Source organism: Cuculus canorus, chromosome 8, assembly GCF_017976375.1.
Source record: "Cuculus canorus isolate bCucCan1 chromosome 8, bCucCan1.pri, whole genome shotgun sequence".
NCBI lineage: Eukaryota > Metazoa > Chordata > Aves > Cuculiformes > Cuculidae > Cuculus > Cuculus canorus.
The window spans coordinates 1,061,669-1,080,807 of NC_071408.1; the positions used below are offsets into that span (position 1 = coordinate 1,061,669).

At 51.6% G+C, this 19,139-nt stretch overlaps 1 protein-coding gene across 2 annotated transcripts in view; it reads left to right on the forward strand.

Annotated features, from left to right (window-relative positions):
• Positions 1-19,139, forward strand: part of TNR (tenascin R) — a 72,815-nt gene that overhangs the window by 30,014 nt on the left and 23,662 nt on the right. Inside the window, exons 2-6 of one of the 2 annotated variants that reach the window (XM_054073098.1) lie at positions 11,106-11,432; positions 11,568-11,661; positions 14,326-14,802; positions 15,242-15,505; positions 16,292-16,407. In XM_054073098.1, the coding sequence (XP_053929073.1) occupies positions 11,166-11,432; positions 11,568-11,661; positions 14,326-14,802; positions 15,242-15,505; positions 16,292-16,407 (1,218 nt within the window). In that variant the 5' untranslated portion in view covers positions 11,106-11,165. Of the gene's footprint in view, positions 1-11,105; positions 11,662-14,325; positions 14,803-15,241; positions 15,506-16,291; positions 16,408-19,139 lie in introns of both variants that reach the window. The other variant, XM_054073097.1, reaches the window with a different exon arrangement.

Genomic DNA, 19,139 nt, shown 5'->3' on the forward strand with positions numbered 1-19,139 from the left:
AAACGCTAAGGCCCCTGGAGTCTCGGCCTGTTCTTCAAGGAAGTGCCCATTTTCTTGTATTTGTTGTGAAAGGAGCTTTAAAAGGCATCAGGACACAGAGCGGGGGAGAATTTCTCCCTCCTTTCTTGGCTTCCCAAAGAGATCCACTCTCAGCCCACGTTTTCCTCCTTCCACATCATGAGGTGTCAGAGGGCAGGTGAGGGCCAAGCCTGCGCCTTGGGTGCCCCCTGCAGTGGTGTTAGGGTCAAAGGGTTGGCAAACTGAGCAGCGGAGGCAGCGTGACCTCCTGGCTTCGTGCTATCCCAGTTCCGTGGGCTCACAAAGGGGAATCCATGCTCCCAGACCAGCGCGGGGGTAAACAGGAGCGATTTAGCCGGTCATCTCCAAGGTCCTGCCTTTCCCGTGGGAGCCCACTCGTGGGCAATGCCACGTGCTCTCCGGGAAGCGGGCTCAAAGCCCCCCAAAAAGAGATTTCAGAGGTATCCCTCTGAGTAGAAGAGGATGAGGGATGTGGTTCTGCGATGGGGAAGATGCCTCCAGCATCGGGCTGGAGTGGGGCCGGCGTGCAGGTCACTGTGCAACATCCCGGCGTTGGGGCAGCCGGTAGCCACCTGCCCACCCATCTCCTCTTGGCCACGCGCCCATGGCACGTGTTAACCTCAGGAGCTTTCCTAAACCCCGTGCCCTCAGTGCATCCTTTTCCTCCTGCGGTGTCTGGAAACGCCGCCTCCTCTCCATACACACACGCTGGAAGGGAGAAAATCCCCAGTTTAACCTACCTGACACCACAGAGCCTGTCACTGCCTGCCCTGCTTTCCCCACCACCGAAGAGAGAGCCCATCGTCATCCTACTCACTGCCTGGAAGGTAAGAGTACCTCCAGGATGTGTCAAACCCCGCCTGGCTGCCTGAGTCAGAAAAAAAGCAGTTATTACTGCAAACTCTGTATACATTATTTATCAAATGAAGTCTGTGCAGCAGTACTACAATTCATTTCCCCGCTCCGGCTTGCTCGCACTCTCTTCCACTGTCTGTTTGATGGCAGATGATACAAACCGTTCACATCTCCTTATGGTCACTGCTGCAAGGCTCTCGCCTCCCAAGGAGATCCTGCAGGTCCCCAAAATGGACCTGGGACAAGCTTTGCCCAAACAAAACCTCCCTCCAGCAAGAGCCAGCTCCACCGTGGCAGCTTTGTTCCAGCTCCAAATCTATTGCACAAGGATTTGCTGCTGCTCTGAATATTCAGGGGAAATTGCAATGCGAAGGCGAGTGGAAAATATCAGGTATTGGAGGGTTCACGGTGCGATCCCTCCTGCTACCTGCCAGGTTGAATGTGCGTGTAAATCAGCCGTAACATGCAGTTTACTTTGAGCAATATATGTGAAAAAAAGGAAGGGAAACCAAAATTTTTCCAGTACAGGGGTTATAAAGCAAGTTGGGGTAAGTCATAGCATGCATGACCTCATGATCACATCGGCTCTGCTTCATCTCGGTGCTGTAAAAATACAGGTCAGGGGAAAACAAATGCAGAAAAGCACCAAGTGAGGATTTTTTTATCTTTTCCTCCACCTCAGGTCAGGTGTACATGACTGGGCAAACTGAAAGCGAGTTTAAAAACATGTGTTCATTTGGCTTCAGCAGGTGGTTTTGCTTTTAAGGCTTTAAGATCATAACAAACCCAGTTCCTGGATGCCCCCGCTTAGGTTTCCCAGGGGAAAATGCTGCAATTCTGTAATTATGGTAAAAAGAAAAAAAAAGCTGTAATCTTAGAGGTCTTTTCCAACCTTAATCATTCTTTGATTCTATGATAATAGCAGGGATTTTTCCTCTCCTGGTCCACAGCGCCGCAGTCGTGCCGGCAGCATGCGGTGATGGACAGGGTGATGGAGGTCACAGCGCATCCAATTTCCTCGACGTGCCTTTGCGTTTTGTCACGGGCTCCTTCACCTTCACCGCGCCGCACCTTCCGCAGGTGCTGGGGGTGGTGGGTGGTGGCGTTTTGGTGGTGGTGCCCCCCAAGCCGGGTTGTTCGCCTCCGTGTCGTCTAAGCCCTGAGGAGGTCCAGCTTGACTCGTAGACTCTAACGCAACATGACAGCCAGGCATCAACTACACGAGCGTGAGGACTTGCTGCCGGCACCCAAGCTGAGAGCTGGGGCAAATGGGGCAAAAAAACCTCATGTTTGTGGCGGAGAGTCATCCAAATCCTTCTGTTTATGATCTGTGGCTTTGCAGTGTAGTTTAGGCAGAATGAATTAAACGTGGAGGCTCTCGTGCTTGGTTTTCTCCATGCTGAAAGGGTTCCCCACCGCCCTGTCCTGCCTTACCCTGGTGTCTGCGAGCCTCTGCCTATGGATGGATGGACAGAAAGAGCGGTGTCTCCAGTGCGATGGCAAAGGCAGGGATGGCAAAGCTGCGGCTGTTGGAGAGGGAGCAGGGAGGTTCGGCTGTCCCGGATGGCAGCACCTCTGCAGTGCTGTGTGTGCAGGGCCCACAGAATGCCGGCGTTCAGCTGGGTCCTACATTACCCTCCAAAATTAATTACTGGTGCCCCTGCCGAAGATAAAACTAAAATCATGTTTATTTTTGCACTTACATTCCAGTTGCCATGTAATTAAGTGCTACCACATAATTAAAGAGGATTTAGAGGGCGGCTACACCCTGCAATGCTCCATAATTGCAGTTAAATCCTCCTTTACGGCTTCTGAGCGTCTCCGGCAGAGCTCGGGGAGCCACTGGGGCAGGCAGAGGGGCCATCGTGGGGCTCAGAAACACAGCGCAGGGCTTTAACGCCGAAGGGTAGCATCTCAGAAAGGCCTGGCCCTGTCCCAAAAATCTTTCTTTAGACATTTAATCTCTCCCCAGGTGTGGGGCACGAGCGATGCCCGCAGGAGCATCATTATGACGAATGGTGATGCAGGGGAAAACAGTGGGAGCCATCTTAGTCTCTGCCCCCAGGCTTTCCATGGAAAATCTGATTTAATGCCCAGAGATGCTCCATAAGGATAAAATAAGACCTTCTGCAATGTATAAGCCCAGGGAGGGGGGCTATATTTTGCAATATTTCGTATATTTCGACTGTGAATAAATAGATCATGTTAAGAGCAGGATGCGATACCCTTTCAAGGGCAGAGTCCCGAGGGACGGGGCTGTCCCTGCAGCGGGGGCAGCCCAGGCTGTCTCCAACAGACATCGAATCGCAGTGCCTGGAGGGACAGACCACCAACCACTCACCTGCCACAACTCAAATCGCATGTCCAGACTCATAAGTAGCCTTGGAAAAGCTCAGTTTCAGCAGCAAGGAATTCCCATTAGGAGCTGGGAGTTCAGGCACTGCTGGACGAGGTTATGTATGGACCCGGAAGGGAGCAGGTAACTCTCCTGGAGAACACTGGACACCTTGGGTCTTTATATTGATGTTAAAGACCAGAGAAGTGTCTAACCATGAGCTGTGGTGTGCTCACAGCGCACGCCTGCATCTCAGCATCATTCCCAGGGCGCTGAGGCTGCTCACAGAGCAGAGGGATGGGCAGCAGCTGGGACTACTGGGTAGCCCATTGCTAACGACTTTGAAATTAGGTGTCCACCTTGGCTTTCACTGCAGAATTCGGTGTCCACCTTTGCAAGTTGGCCACATAAGTGAATTTTGTGCTGAGCAAGTGCTTTTCATGGCATGTGGTTAAGCACAGATGCTTTGAAGGGGCAGCTGATAACGTACCTGCTGCTGCCTGTAAAAAAATAGATAAATGAAGACAGTTAACAGTTTGCTCAGTAAAATGCTAGGGTGGGCTCAGATTAGAGACAGCACCCTTGCAATAATGAGATTTATCCCGGCAATTCCCTGGGCTTCGTGGGTGGGAGGCAGCGGTCGAAGGCGCTGGTGCAAAGTCAGACACATGGGATCCAGCCTTTACTTGTTAACGAGGAAATGAAAGGAGATTCCCCCTCAAAACCCTTGCCCTAAGCCACTGCCTGCTTTCCAGTGGGAGCTTATGGAGGTTATTGATATCTGCTGTGGCAATTCAATAAAAGAATATGTAATGAAAGCAAGATCTAAGGTAGGCTGCAATCACAGAGGCGTGCATGAGTTACCCAGCCAGCAGAATTTACAGCCGGGGCGGGGAGGGGGGGAAATATAGATTTCTTCCTCCACATATTGTTAGGGAAAACTGGCAAAAGCATCAAAGTATTTCATCCTTAAATATGCAATTAGTCAGTGGGGCACAAATCCTTCCCTCCCTGAGGGCTGCTTGGTGACGGTGTGACATGACTCAGTCGGGTTTCTCCAGCAGGGGTAGATCCTGGGCTCCAGACCAAGAGTCCACAGGGTCTGGCCCTCAACTCACCCACCTCAGTCTGAGGTCCGGCACTATGGGGGGTTGATGCTTTGCTCCTCTAAGCTTTCCATCTCCTTTAATTGTCCCCCTGAAAATCCCCAGCACGTTGTGTTTAGAGGAGAGACGAGGACTGCGATTAGGCAGAGGGTGCAAAGGAGTTGATCAAGGAGAGGACTGTGCTTGTACAGAGCGAGAACCTTCGCTCTGCCATGAAGCCCAGGGAACTAATGAAATTAAAACCTCTTTAAACAGACAAATTGTACATCATTAGGTTAGTAAAAGCGGGAGCCAGTGCTCTTCAAACCCCCAGAAAACTGCAGGAGGGAATTGGTTCTGCAGGACACGCTGCATCTCTACGTCTGCTCAGGAGGGTCCTGCTGATGCAAATCAGCCTCATGACACCAAAGTTTAAGCTCTTTGAGGCTACTGAGGAGCTGATCCAATTATTTTGCATTAATTCTCAGCTAGTGGCTGATGCGACACAAGCGAGATGGGCGAATCACAAGATTTTCTCACCAGGTTGTGAAGCAAAGAAAAAGCAAAGCGTGTGCTTTCCATGCGCATGTCCTCACCTGCCAGCCTGGAGAACTGTGGCACCCAGCAGCAATCCCCGGGAAGAGCCAAGAACGATGCCGAGGCACAGGAGCGATGGGTCGCTCTAACCCAGCGAGCGCGAGGTCTGAAAAAAACAGGGTTGAGCTTCAGAACTTTCAGTCCCCCTGATTTTCCCAGCTGTGTTGTCACCTTTGAATGGAAAGCGTAGGGCTGGAAAGCCAACCAGGGTTCTCACAGGGCCACAGTTCCTTCCTTACGAGCCCGGCGAGTAGGAGGAAAGATTGCAGAGGCTGCAGCTCACCGTAACATCAGCTGCACCGAGCACTTGGGTTTCTCCAGGGCAGTTTTGAGAGCCTTAAAAACCATCCAGTGGGAGTTTTTTTGGCTTATGAGATGCCTCCAACACACTTTTCAACATAAAAGCCCAAATAATATGCTGAGAGGCTTCCTGCCCGCTTCACGCACCGCCGTGCACTGGGCTTGCCCCCACCATTAGCAGCAGCCGGGAGCAAATCCTCTGCAGCAGTCCGGCTCCTGCCAGCAGAGCTCTGGCAGGGAACACATCACAGCTCCAACCAGCCAGCCCTGACACGGCTCGGGGACCGCTGCGGGTTAGCCGATATCTGCCTGCCCCGCCACGCCAAGGAAGCAGGCAGCAAACTCCATTTGTTGGTCAGCATTAAGGATGGGTCCCAGTCCCAGCTCCAAATTAATCTGATTTTTCCCGTTTGCCATCTGCACCAAAAAGCAGGGCTCGTGGTTTATCTGGCGTTCAGGAAAAGAGAATGAAATGAATGCACATAAATATGCATACACATATACATCTATGGGCTGTGGGTAGATCAAAATGTTTCTCCATCAGAACAAAACATTCACTTCATTTTCACATCTTTAGTGACTTGAAAAATATTTTAATATGCGCTATCTGGCTACAGAAACAATTATTGTAATTTTTAAAGGATCCTTCGAGGCAGCGTTGAAGGTTTTTCTTAACCAAAGCGATCCACAAAAACTGGCATGACAACAGAATGTTGTTAGACCATCCAAATATTAAATTATCTCCAACAAAATGCTGGAGATGAAACCCCTGGCATCGTCCTCGTTGTGCAGCTCTGACGTCCCTGCGCGGCAGCCCCTGGGGCAGAGCTTGTATTTGCTACGCTGATATTGCTATGCAATAAAAAAGGGGGTGCAGATGTTGCTGGGGGAGGTGGCGCTGCACTTCCGAGTGCCGCTGCCCCCCGAAACGCGCTGCCACACCATTAATTACTCTCTCAGCACAGCTGCACCAAGGAGCACTGCACGCGGGTTCCCTTTTGCATTCCTAGCACCATTCGCTTGTATAAATACAGCCCATCAGCAAAATGTAAAAATAGCCGAAAATACATAATTGGCGTAGAGGCACACTGTGGATTTAATAGGGTTTTTCTATTTCTTCCTTCGCCGGCCCGTAAGGCACAAGCCCTGGGTGGAGAGAGGCCATTCGGGAGGGAAAGAGAGAGCTTTGCTGCAGTATGTGTTTGGCAAAAGCCCTCAAATATTTTTCTCAGCTTTATATTGTGTGGTTTTTTATTGAACACCACACAGAAATTACTGCAGATTGATTCTTTCACAGCTCCCCAAAGTTGAAATGATTTGGAGCCGAGAGCTCAGCGCCTGCCAAACTTCATAATTAACTTTAATAAGTCTTTAATTTGAACTTTAATTCAAACACCCATGTTTCTGGGGAAGCAGAGTGGGGGGTGGGGCGAAACAAAGTAAAGCAAATCAATAGAAACCAGCTCTGGTTTTTGAAGCACAGGGAAAGCTGCTTCTTCCCAAGTGTGATTCCCACCTGACACCTACGAGCAACAGGGAGGGGAAAAAGATAACACGAGAGTAAAAATAAAGCAGCAGTCCCGTGCCACGGGCAGCTGGGGCTCAAACCCCCTATTGTGGGTGCAAACAGATGGAGAGGCGTTGTCCCAGCCTGGTGGAAAGCGAAGCAGAGGACGTTTCCTCTGGATGCCAGGAAAGCATCGGGCTCAAAGCTGCCTTTGCTGCTCCAGCCAGGAGGTTTTCCAAGGCCACCACCGGGATGGAGGGTCTGAAGCCGCCGGGAACACCACCAGCTTGGAGTTTCATCTGAACTTGGTGACATAAGAAGAAGAAAAACAAGACTAAAAAGCACCTCAGATAATTTTGCCCTAAAACCACTAATTTTACGTGTGAAACCACCACAGAGATTTGCTTCCTTTTCCTCATACGGGGAAAAGGAGTAAATATATAGTCCTGGATCTGTTCATTCAGTCAAGGGTTTCTAATGGGCAGCGTTAGCCGAGCTGGGAAGTGCCGGGAGGGCTGGAGCATGAAAAACCTGAAGCAGGAACGTTAGTGAAACTCCTCTTCGCTATCAACAAGCCTTGAGCTCTCAGTCCACGCACACACCCCAGAGAGTTACTAGCTAAATTCTCACATTAACCAACCCCAATCGAGCTCACGGTGATGTGATCCTTCAGGGGAAAAAAAAATCATTGACAGGAGAAGCAGGAGACAACGCAGGACCGGATAGGGAAGGGAGACGACAGATCTTGGGAATGCATCCACCGATCTGGCAGGGCTTCAGAGCTGCCAGCCCAATCCTCCAGGAAGAAGTCGGGGATTAATAGGGATTTATGGCTCAGATGGTCTGCTGTGGGTTGGAGGACACTGCCTCCTGCTCTGCCAGACTCCGTGGATGGTTTTAGTGGCAGACAGCCCGAACCAGGGTGATGTTCCACTGTCGCACAGCAGGGAGGTGGCACTAAGCCTGACCCAGCACCCAGCTGAAGCAGGAATACTTGTTCTTTTTTCTTCTTTCCATGACTCTGTTTATAATAACCACAGAAAGGAAAGCTCCCTTAGCACTGTGCTGCAGCATCACCCCCTGCCCAGGGACACCACGCCGGGTGGGGCGGAGGGGGGTGCCACGATGCTCAGAGAGCGGGTTAGCGTCCCACCAGCACCCGCTGCGGTGAATGTACCCATAAAGAGATGGAGATCGACGAGCCTGGCAGTTTCTACCAGCAAACGAGTGGTTTTCAGTCTATGGGTTAGGAAGTCGTTAACTACCCAACCTGCTTGCTGTCATTAGCGCACTCTCTCTCCTCCGCGTCTGCTTGCCACGCTTTATCCACTGACCCATCTCACGCTGCCCCATCCCTGCGCCCAACTGGAACCTTTCTCCCCCAACCCTCGTAAACAGGCTGTGGCGCCTCCGTTGAGACCGGCTGGGTCTGAAGAGCAGGGACGGGGAGGATTTCACCTGCCCGTGTCCGAGCTGCTCCTGTAGCCCTGCGAGGAGGCTGCCTTTGGAGCTCTGGCCGCCCTCAGCGCAGCTCGCTCGCAGCCACAATTACCTCCACTCTGAGCCCACACGAAAAAGCCGAGGAGCGGGTAGTTAGCCTCAACGTCAGAGTCCATCAAAGGCAGCCGGCGCCAATTATCCCTGTCCCTTCCCTTGTCACATCCGCCCCAGCACACAGGGAAAAGAATTCTCTCTGTGGGTCAGCCAGGGCCACCCAGGAGCCACTGAAGAGCCCAGAAGGGAGAGGAGGATTTGGGGGGGTTATGGTCTGAGCGTGCAGCCCCGAATCTCCACTTACGGAGCACTGATCCCACCCCATCGCTCCCTCTCATTATCATCTCCAGTGCTCTCCTCCTTCCCGTCTTCTGCGAGCATGGCCAGAGCCTCCTCAGGAGCCAGGGGGAAGGAGGAGGCCACTGCACCCTGGAGTTATTTCCCATTCTTCTTGCTTTTCCTAAAATGAGAGGGAAAAAAAGAGAAAGCCTACCAAAGGAGTCCCAAGTGCCTGCTCACGAGAAGCAGGCGTTAAGCAGGGAGCCAAGAAGAAAAGTGCAGCAGAAACATTGCAGTAATATGGGATAATAACCCTGCAAACGCTGCGAGGCGGCTGAATGGAGGTATTTTCTGGAATATTGTGGTATTATAGGAGAAAAAACAGGAAACAAATATTTTCATTCAGCAGCATAAGAAGGCGGCACGGATAGCCGTTCCCCGGGGAGCTGGAGAGGGGCTGCAGAGCAGGAGGGGCATTCGAAGTAAGGGAGGAAAATTGCTCGAGATTACGGTGCTGGCAGATACCAGCAAAGTCAGACACAGCGGGTGGCTCCAGGCATGGCTCAGCTGTGGATCACAGCAAAGCATCATGCTACCATCCTCTCAAAGGAAAAAAAACCAAACCCAAACTGCTAGAGCATCACATCAGCCTTCCTGGGCCGGTTCCCATGGCTTGGAGAACACCTCACACAAGTAAGGAGAACACCTTACACGCGTAACTTGGAAGGACCCATCAAAAGCCATCTGAATACCATCCCACAGCCCTGCGCTTGACGTTCACCATGGTGAGCACACCCCAGTGTGGACCAGCTGGGAAACCCCAAGCCCAGACCCTACGGTCTCTACACTAAATGCAGCTCAGGAGATTTGGCTTAAAGCAGCTCGTTGGAAACACTCCACCTGCCGCTCCTTTTTCCAGTTACAGGAACTGGTATGAGACCTGCTGCAATAGGCAGCTGAGTCAGACCAGGGTAACATCCCATCCCTTTTTGCCACCAAACATCCAAGAAGAAGGAGCACATTGTAGTTAGCACATGTGGCAATTTGCACCTCTCGGTATAGTGGCCCTTCGAGGCAGGTCCCATCCAAACGGGTCACCTCAGCAAACAGGATTTTTAAGTCCATAAGGTTCTAAGTCCTTCTTAACCAGCATGGGCACATGTGCTTGTTCACAGTCTTCAGACCCGTATGGATGGCTGAGCCCTCTTAGAGTCTAAATGCAGACATAAAGGCTTAGATACTGCAAGAGCCATGTTCTGGCTTTAAATAATACCTAAGCCAAGAAGTTTAGGTATTCTTGGAGCTTTAGTAAAGTTTGTGGTGGTGCAGTGAAGAGGTCTGCTGTTCTTTGCGTCTTCTTACCAGTACTCTGAAGAGCCTGTTGGCCAGATTTGATGTGCCTGCTGCTTCCTTTGCACCGCTGGTGCAGAAGGAGCCACAAAGCACATCACCAGCGTTCATCAGTCCAGGTCCCACAAACCTAACAAAGGTACGGAGCCACAAACGCAGCCGTTTACGTTCCCTCCTAAGCTGCTGCGAGAAATTCAATAGGACGTTACAAGATATTAGCTGGAAATATTTAATTATAGATAATTATATTTAATTAGCTGTCTCAACACCAAAGCAGTGGCAGGGCTCAGCTGGGAGCCTTTGACCACGGCACAAGGAGCCCTCCGAGGAGTTCTGCTCCAGCAATCCCATGTGGACTGCACGTAAGCCACCTGCCGAAAAGAAAACACGAGGCAAGCTGTGCCTTTGGGTGCAACAACACCTCAGACACTGTTGTTGCGATTCCTCAGGGCAAACCAGCTAGCATTAACTATTGGTCAACACGCAACAGTCCTGACAAGAGTAATGGGGCCAAATCCATCCCCAGCGCAGCTGGGCTGATACCGGTGATTTTAAGCTGGAGATAAATGGGGTCCTCGGAGGCTGGATTACCACCCAGGGTTCCGCGGTCGATACCAGAATGAAAAGTTGCGTTGTTTCAAATCAAGGCAAGGTTAGCCCATAATCCAGAGCATGGGCAGGGGGTGAAGCCACTTCAGTGGGAGGGATTTGTCTGCTCAGAGCATCAACTTCAACAAGCTGAAGCCTGCGTGGTGTAATTTAACAGTGCTTAACAGCAAGGCTGCCGTTCCTATAGCTACTGGAGGAAGCTTAGCAATCCTGGGCACAGCTCCCGGGGCACGGGAGACAACCTAAGGAGGGCGCAGGGGTGCGTCACCGTCACCTGTGGGTTAACCCTCGGAACCATACATGCTGTAGTGATGTGGCACTGAAAGTACAACCTATACAGGGCGTTCATCCTGAAAACATGTATTCGGCGCTTTGTTAGTACTAGGTGGTTTTCTTTAAAATAAAGAAATAGCAACAAGTATCTGCTTCTGTCTCCGTTCGAGGGCTGTGGCAGCGTCGCCCACCAGCCACGGGCTCTGCTTGGGGCTGGTTTAGGCTGCACCAAAGCCAGCAGGGCAGCGTGCAGGCCAAGCCAGCCCCACACCTCTCTGGATAACTTTGCCTAGCAAGGAATTGACTTTCTAAGATGAGCACAACCTCATCTTAGAGGTTCAGGGCTGACACCAACCATGCCCCTTTGCTTCTCTGTCCCCAGGTCCTCCTCGTGCTTGGCTGACCAACAGTGGCATAGAAGGCTCTTGTCTCTCCCAAGAAAATGGGAACTGACAGTGAAAACCCAGTTCTGAGGAATGTGCTCATTAGCTTCAACTTGCTTCTGCTGGGTGCCATCCTCAAGCCTTTTGAGTGCCGGCTGGAGGTGACAACAGAGCCGGCTGAGAGGCCAGCAGTGGATGAGGAGGGTGGCCTTGCCAACTGCAGCCCACCCATCAAAGAGCAGCCCATGGTCTTCCACCATATCTACAACATCAACATCCCCCTGGATAGCTGCTGCTCATCTATGTTCAAGTCTTCAGCCGAAGAGGTGAGTTCAGAAGACGACCGTCTGGCAGAGTACGCAGAGCAGACCTCCGACAGCGAGAGCCAGGTCACCTTCACCCACAAGATAAACTTGCCCAAGCAGGCCTGCAAGTGCTCCAACTCCCTCCCATCCCTGCAGGAGCTGCTGAGCAGAATTGAGATGCTGGAGAGGGAGGTGTCCATACTCCGGGACCAATGCAACTCCAATTGCTGCCAAGAGAATGCAGCCACAGGTAGTAATGCCATCCTGTTAGCTCGTGCTGGGGACTGAGGGCTTGAGCGAAAGGCAGGAGAAACAAAGGCAAAGCTGGTGATGCCGCTCAGAGTGGCAACAGAGGAAAACCTGTGTTCACCCATGGTATGGCTGTGGCTTTAGGGAAAAGACCAGCTTAGGTCTTCCGAGGCAAGAAAACCTCTGGCAGAGATATGGTCGCTAAAGCCTCCAGCGCCCTGCTTGCTGCAGAAACCCCATAACAGCCAGGGCTCAAACCCCACGACAGAGGAAACAGCGCTGGTAAGGGGTCAGCAGGGTCATCTCCCAACCCTGCACTCCGTTAAAGATCTGCCACTGCGTGTGCGACAGGGAGGAGAGACGTAGGTGTGCCTGTGCTGAAGGCAGCGCTGTGGAAGCCCGCAATAAACCCCTTCATCTTCTCTGTGTGAGGGAAAGTGTGTGAAAAGCTGAGTTAAAAAAAAATAATAATACAAAAAAAGAATAAAAAATAAAGGGAACAACTTCAGTAGCCAGGAAAGATGCAAACAAACCTACTACAAAGACACAAACCTATCAACTGGAATAACAACATGTGCGGTTTGTGAAGCTCTCCGAGAGCCCCCATTAGGGTTACCCCAACAAAAACAGCCCCCTCGTTTCACCGCAGCTGCTCCTCAGATCCAGGGAAGCCGCACACAGATGAAATGAGATGGGTGAGGAGTGGTTTGGGCGAGAGGCTGCGTTTCGACAGCGCAGGAGTGAGCGCTGATGGTTTTATTTACACTGATGGTTTTATTTACGTCTTAGGGAGGGTAAAAGGGGCTCTCCCAAAGGGCATCCGTCCCTCACGCAGCCCAGCCCTGCCTGGGGCTTCAGGGCTCCTCATGGGAAAAAGCCACCGAGCAAGGAGAGCCACGCAGGGTGTTTTTCCAGGGGAAAACTACTTTTCAGGCCAAGAACAGCAACAGGAAGGAAGGAAAATTAAAAGCCACTCTTTTATCCCCAATGCCCCCACCCTTTTTTCAAGTTTTGCAGCTATTAGTATGATTTTTCAGGTGGTCCCCCAACCCCTCTATGCTTACAGCACGTGAAAATGAAGTGGGAGGGAGCCGTGCTCAGGGCAACAGAGTTGAACGGAGGGTGTGTGAGTCAGGGGAGGGAGAAACCAGAGCGGCACACACGGCACAGGTGGATACCTCCTGTGCGGGCGTGGGGGTCAGCGTGCTTCCAGCCTGCACCCCCCTCTGGTGCAACAGCCATCAAAAAAGGGCAAAATGGAAAATGTCCACGTGCGCAAAGCAAGGGTTAAAATCATGTCGGAAATGCAATGGGAAAAACCTGTTTTAAAGGAATTAATTTAAAGCTGTGATGGGCCTATTTGGGTTACTTGCAAACATACGCAAACAGTCCCATTAAACATTCATCACTCGGTGGAGTCTCCACTCGGATCGCAGATGTGCTGAGCTAAAACTGGAGTGATTTCATTTCTTTTTACCGGAGCTTCTTTCAGTTTGCTGCAGTGCAGAGCTGAGCAGGATGCCAACCCCACCACCCCAGGCATTTCCCCAAGGAAAGCTGCTCTCTTCCAGCACATCCTGCCTTCTCTTTTGATGACTTAACTAGAGGCTGAGATCTGAAAAGAACAGGATCACCATTCCCAGCATCTGCAGTTTAGATGGGAAACATACTGCAAAGTAACCCAAAGGGGTCTGTGGGTATAGCAGGGAAATGAACCCCTTTTCCATGAGCGGCTGCCGCTCAAGTAGCCCAGCTAGGATGGGAAACTTAAATGGGGGACAAAAAGCCCTGCTGGCTGCGTTCTTCACGACGCAGAGGTTTCCCAAGTGTCACAGGAAGCATAGAAAAGGTTTCTGTTCTTCCTTAGTTCACACGAGGAAGAAAAGCATTAAAAATTAGAAGGGAAAAATTATCTCGGCTGCGGCAGTGGGTCCACCTCGAGTGGGAAAAGAGAGGAGCGTTGGCAGTGTCAGAGTGATTGGTGCCTTTGTCCCCTTGCATCCCTCCACGCCCCAGAGCGTCCTGTGCAAGGCTGCCAGGTAAAGGGGGGGACGTTAGAGGTGGTGGCCACGGTGGCCGTGTGCTTCGCCCGCTTTCCCCCAACCCCAGCATGCTCAAACCCCTGACACTTAGTGCAAAGCCAACAGCTTCATCTTAATTAGGCTCATCAGGATAGGGATGAGGATGATGTCTTTGATAGTTCTTTCTTGTAGGAGATCTCTCACCTGTAAAAGGGAACATCAGGTGTAGAGGAGACAACAGGAGCCCATTAGGTTATGGCTGGTGCAGAGGGCTTGGCCAGGGAAGGCTTTTTTCACAGTCAGAAGTCTCGGGAGGTTCCCATGGATTGAGCTGAAGAGAGACCAAAGGGAGCCCTGGCACCCTAAGGAGGCCGGTGGCACTCAGCCGCAGAGGCCAGTGCTCCCGGGGGGCAGATAGACTCCTGGGGACCCAACCACGTCCCGTCCTGTTCTGCCCCTGCCAGCCCCAAAGCTATTGTCTCCCCAGAGCTGGGTGCGCTCAGCCGGAGGGACGGCCACCCCTTCCCTGCCCCGCGTCTTACCCCCTCCCCTACAACTGAGTGACAGGTTGATCCAGGGCCAACGCTGCCCTTTTTCCACCTCCCACCTGCTGACCTCTGACTCTCGGTCCCGCGTCCTTGCAGGGCAGCTGGATTACACCCCCCAATGCAGCGGCCACGGGAACTTCAGCCTGGAGTCGTGCAGCTGCGTGTGCATGGAGGGCTGGGCAGGCACCAACTGCTCCGAGCCCCTCTGTCCTGGCGGCTGCTCCAGCCGGGGCGTCTGCCTGGAGGGACAGTGCATCTGCGACAACGACTACGGGGGCGAGGACTGCTCCCAGCTCCGCTGCCCCGCGGGCTGTGGCTCCCGCGGGCTCTGCGTGGACGGCGAGTGTGTCTGCGAGGAGGGTTTCACCGGGGAGGATTGCTCGCAGCTGCGCTGCCCCCGCGACTGCTCGGGGAAGGGTCTCTGCGTCAACGGCACGTGCGTCTGCCAGGAGGGCTTCGCCGGAGAGGACTGCGCGTGGCTGCACTGCCCCAACGCCTGCAGCGGCCGCGGGGTCTGCCAGGATGGCCTCTGCGTCTGCGAGGAAGGCTACGAAGGGCAGGACTGCTCCGCAGGTAGTGGGGGGCGTGGGTGGGAAGAAACAGACCCTAACAGGTGAGCGAAAGCTTCAAAGTGCTCCCACAGGAGCAACACGAAGCCTGGGAGAAACCCAGCCTGGCACAGCGTGGCACGCAGGGCCTGCTCAGGCCCTGCTGTTCCGCTGCCTCCCTTTTGTCCCTGTTCCCAAAGGCGCCACGGGCAAAAGGTTAGGAGGTGAGAAAAAGCCAGCAAGGTTTGTCCCAACGTTGGTGGTAAATTCTCGGTGCAACGGTGGCCGCGCTGGGGTTCTCCCGAGCCTTTGCCCTGCACTACAGCCACAGAGAGCGCGTAACCGCCAGCCCAAAGCCCACGCCTGTGCCCCACCGGCAGACCCACCGCCCCCTCCCCACAGCCAGACGGGAGGACAAGACACACAACCCCTGACACTGTCCTTACCTCTGCGCTTCCCATCAGTGGCTCCTCCTGAAAACCTGCGAGTGACGGGCATCAGCGACAGCACCATTGAGCTGACGTGGGACAGCCTCGCGGCAGCCACCGAGTATGTCATCTCGTACCAGCCATCAGCGCCGGGCGGCGCCCAGCTCCAGCAGCGAGTGCCTGGGGACTGGAGCAGCATCACCATCACGGACCTGGAGCCAGGTGTTGCCTACAACGTCAGCGTCTACGCGGTCATCAGCGATGTCTTGAGCGTCCCTGTTACCTCCAAGGTGATCACCAGTAAGTATCCTACTGCATTTGTCACCTGGTACCTGAATGAGAGGCGATGCTCAAGCTGGCTCACATTTTCCACAGAAACCTTCCAGCAGCAGAAACTTGAGCCTTCAAAAAAGAATATTTGGGATATTTTTATCCCCATTTATAGCCGTATGGGGATATAGGAAAGGGGGAAATGCTGTGCTTTATGTTTAGGACTTAGGCTGGATGAAAACGCAGATGACTGAAAATCAGAGAAATTTCCAGTTTCATTGAAGTCCCCAGAATATGGCCAAAAATATTAGGCTTTTTTCCTCAGAGAAATTATTGCAATGTATCACAGAAGTCACAGGTTCTCCTCCCACTCCTGGATGGGTTGCCCATGTCTCCACAGACGATGGTGCAGCAAGAGGAGATGCTGCTGCGCATCAGGAGATATGTAGTCCTGACCAGGACCATGATGCACGGAGGAAAATGGGAGTATCGAGCTGTAATGGCCACTTCCAGAAAGGAACCTTGGAAATTAAAGAAACAGAGGGAAACCAAGCTATCCAGACACCCTTTTTGCAATCCCATCACTTGCCCTGTTTGCACAGTGATGCCGTAGGATGCTTTGGTGTTCAGCCACCCAAGCATTTCCCACTTCTCCCGCCAACACTCCCAGAGGGGGGAATAAAGGGACTCATCTAACAGCTATCAAAAATGTCTCCATTTTAGTGGCCCAGGGAGCAAAATAGCCATAGGGCGCAGGGTGGGGACTGGCAGCACCTCCATCCCACCCCACACTGCTTACTTCCCGCTCCTTTCCAGACCTTGCCACGCCAGAGGGGCTGAAGTTCAAGACCATAACAGAGACTACGGTGGAGGTGCAATGGGAGCCCTTCTCCTTCCCCTTCGACGGCTGGGAGATCAGCTTCATCCCTAAGGTAGCGCTGCTGCACACGGGCCATCGTGGGGTACATCCAATCACCCTAAAATCACTGAGCAAGCAGATCATAAATTAGCTTCCAATTACCCAACCGTAACGAACCAACCTCTGTTTGCAATTTGCGTGCTTCACCTCAGACAACCCCAAACACCTCAGCCTCCAACTGCCAGCTTGCATTTCTCCTGTAGTCTTTGCCGTCGAGACACACATGTCCTCAAAGAAATTCACAGAATCGTGGAATAGTTTGGGTTGGAAGGGACTTTAAAGATCATCCAGTTCCAAGCCACCTGGCATGGGCAGGGACGCGTGCCACTGAATCGGGGCTCAAAGCCTCATCTAGCATGGCCTTCAACATCTCCAGGGATGGGGCAGCCACAGCTTCCCTGGGCCACCTGGGCCAGGGCCTCCCCACCCTCATCGTGAAGAAGTTCCTCCTTATGTCCAGTTCCCTAATAAAATCAAGAAGCAAGCAGATAAATAAATAAACCTTCTAGCCTTGCTGCTTCTCTCTGTCACTCCCTCTTTTTCCCTTCCATCTCCTTTGTCACAACCCTTACATCTCCTTCTTTTCCTCATCCCTGCTCTCCGCACCATAAACTACCCAGAGCAGCCCGGATGAAACCAAGCAGCCACCAGCTCTCAGACAATAACCTTCAGCATCCCCGAGTCACACGCACAGCTAATTCCTGCCATGGAGTTTTAATCACAGTGATGAACAGGTAGAAATCGTGCCAGAAAAGATGAAAGGATGAAAATGTTGCCCTAAATATCGCATATTTTCTATGCGCAGCAACAAAAATTGTACATCAAGTATTTCATCTATATTCATAATTTCTACACCATTTAAGCATAAGTATAGCTTCAATTGTATATGAAGCCTTACAAGAGCATTCAAGCCCCAGCAGTAAAAGAAATGCTGATTAAGGGCTCAATTATGACGTTTTTCACTTGTACAAAACCCTCGCTAGTCACAGGCAGCTCTGGACAGCCGAGACTGCAGAACTTGGCCCTAAAGTTTTAAATGCTCTTGACTGTAAAGCGTCATTATACAGCACAAAGCAAGGGCCTAATTGCTTTAAATAACTCTGCTCCCTCATCTCCAAAAAGGCTGGAAGGATCTGGGAGCAATTTTGGGTACATCTGTATGCAAATTGTGTTGGAATTTGAAGTTCAGGTGCTGCTGGTACAAACCCGGGGATAATTTTCAGTCACTGTCAGGATAAAACCTGAAATAATAAAGCAATGTCAGGGAGGAGCTTTTGGTAGCAAAAAAACCCAACTGTCTTTCAAACAGCTGACTTGAGAATTAAGCTCAAGGGAATGTCCCTGAAGCAGATAAGTGGGGATGTGTCCATTTTAGGATCGGGGATCACTGGGATAGAAGCAGACTTCTCACCACAGGGTCATCAACAATAGATTGTTCTCAAGCCAGTGAAAAAACACAAACCGTTGGCCTTCCTTTCCATTGTTAAGCTTAAAACTTAAAACAACATGGAAACATGTCAGGATTTAAAGAAGGCGTAAGGTGCAAAAGGATGGCTGATCCTGGATGTAAGTTTTTAGGGCAGAGAAGGGATGTAGCTTGCCAGGCTTTGAAGTTCTCACACGCGTTGGTCAAGTGCACGGTCCGGTGCCGTAAAAGCACAGCGGTGCTCCTATCCACCCACTGCTGAGATTGATTCCTCTGAAGTCTCCATCCCCAGCTTTTCTCCTAAAATAAGACAGAGGGTGCTGTCTCCTTCACTGCCTGGAAGCAATGCTCCCTCAGGCAAACATTAAACCATCGCCACACCCCAAATATACCAAAAACTTGTCCCTGAGGCTAAAAACAACAGTTATAACAGGAGAATCACAAATAACCTCTACGAGTAAAATCGAGTTTGCTCTGTCTTACTAAAAACTGGGCAAGAGGATGCTGATTTGGTGCTTGGCATCGCTGCGAGTGTGTTCACTCTCTCCCACCGAGCAATCTTCCCTCTGTGGTCCCTGCGATGCTCTCAGCCTGCAGAAGCTGGGTCAGGCGAGGACTGCCCATCTGCCACGTGCTCTGGGGATGGGGAAGCGAAAACAGATTTAGAAAAGAAAATTAGGAAAGGTAAGATGGTAATTTATGGCTAAAATGGAACATTTCCTCTTAAATGAGAAAATAGATGAACATGAATCGAAAGCTATGTGCAAAGATTTGTTTAGCGTGTTATTAGTGAAGAGAGTGGGAAGAAAAGATCCTTTGTCCAAACACTGGCAGGGAAAGTGACATTTGCAGTTGCTTAAAGACTTTGGGCTTTTCAGAGCAAAACCACTAAGTATCGTGAGTTAATAAAGTTACTTACAAAGAAGGGGATTACAAAATAAAGACATAACAGTTTCATACCTACATATGAACTGCAGGAGGTTCCTGGCATCTGAACAACAGGGAAAAGGCTTTGGGTTTATCGTCTTTTCTCTTCTGGAGAACAGGAGATTCACAGATTGCAAATACAGCAGTTGGTGGGCTGTGGTGGTGAAAGGGTGGGGGTGAGGAAGAAAGAAGGGATGGGGAGGATTTCTCACTCCAACAACATGAGTGCTCTGTGCCTGGGGGGTGACTTCACCCTGGGTTTCTGCACCTCCACAGTGGGACATGCCCAGGCAAGGACACAATTTGGGGGTGGGCGTGGAAGGCTGCGATGCTGGGGATTCCTCTTCTCCACGCATCAGTCCCCTCCAAACACCTTTTATTTTTGTTGTCTT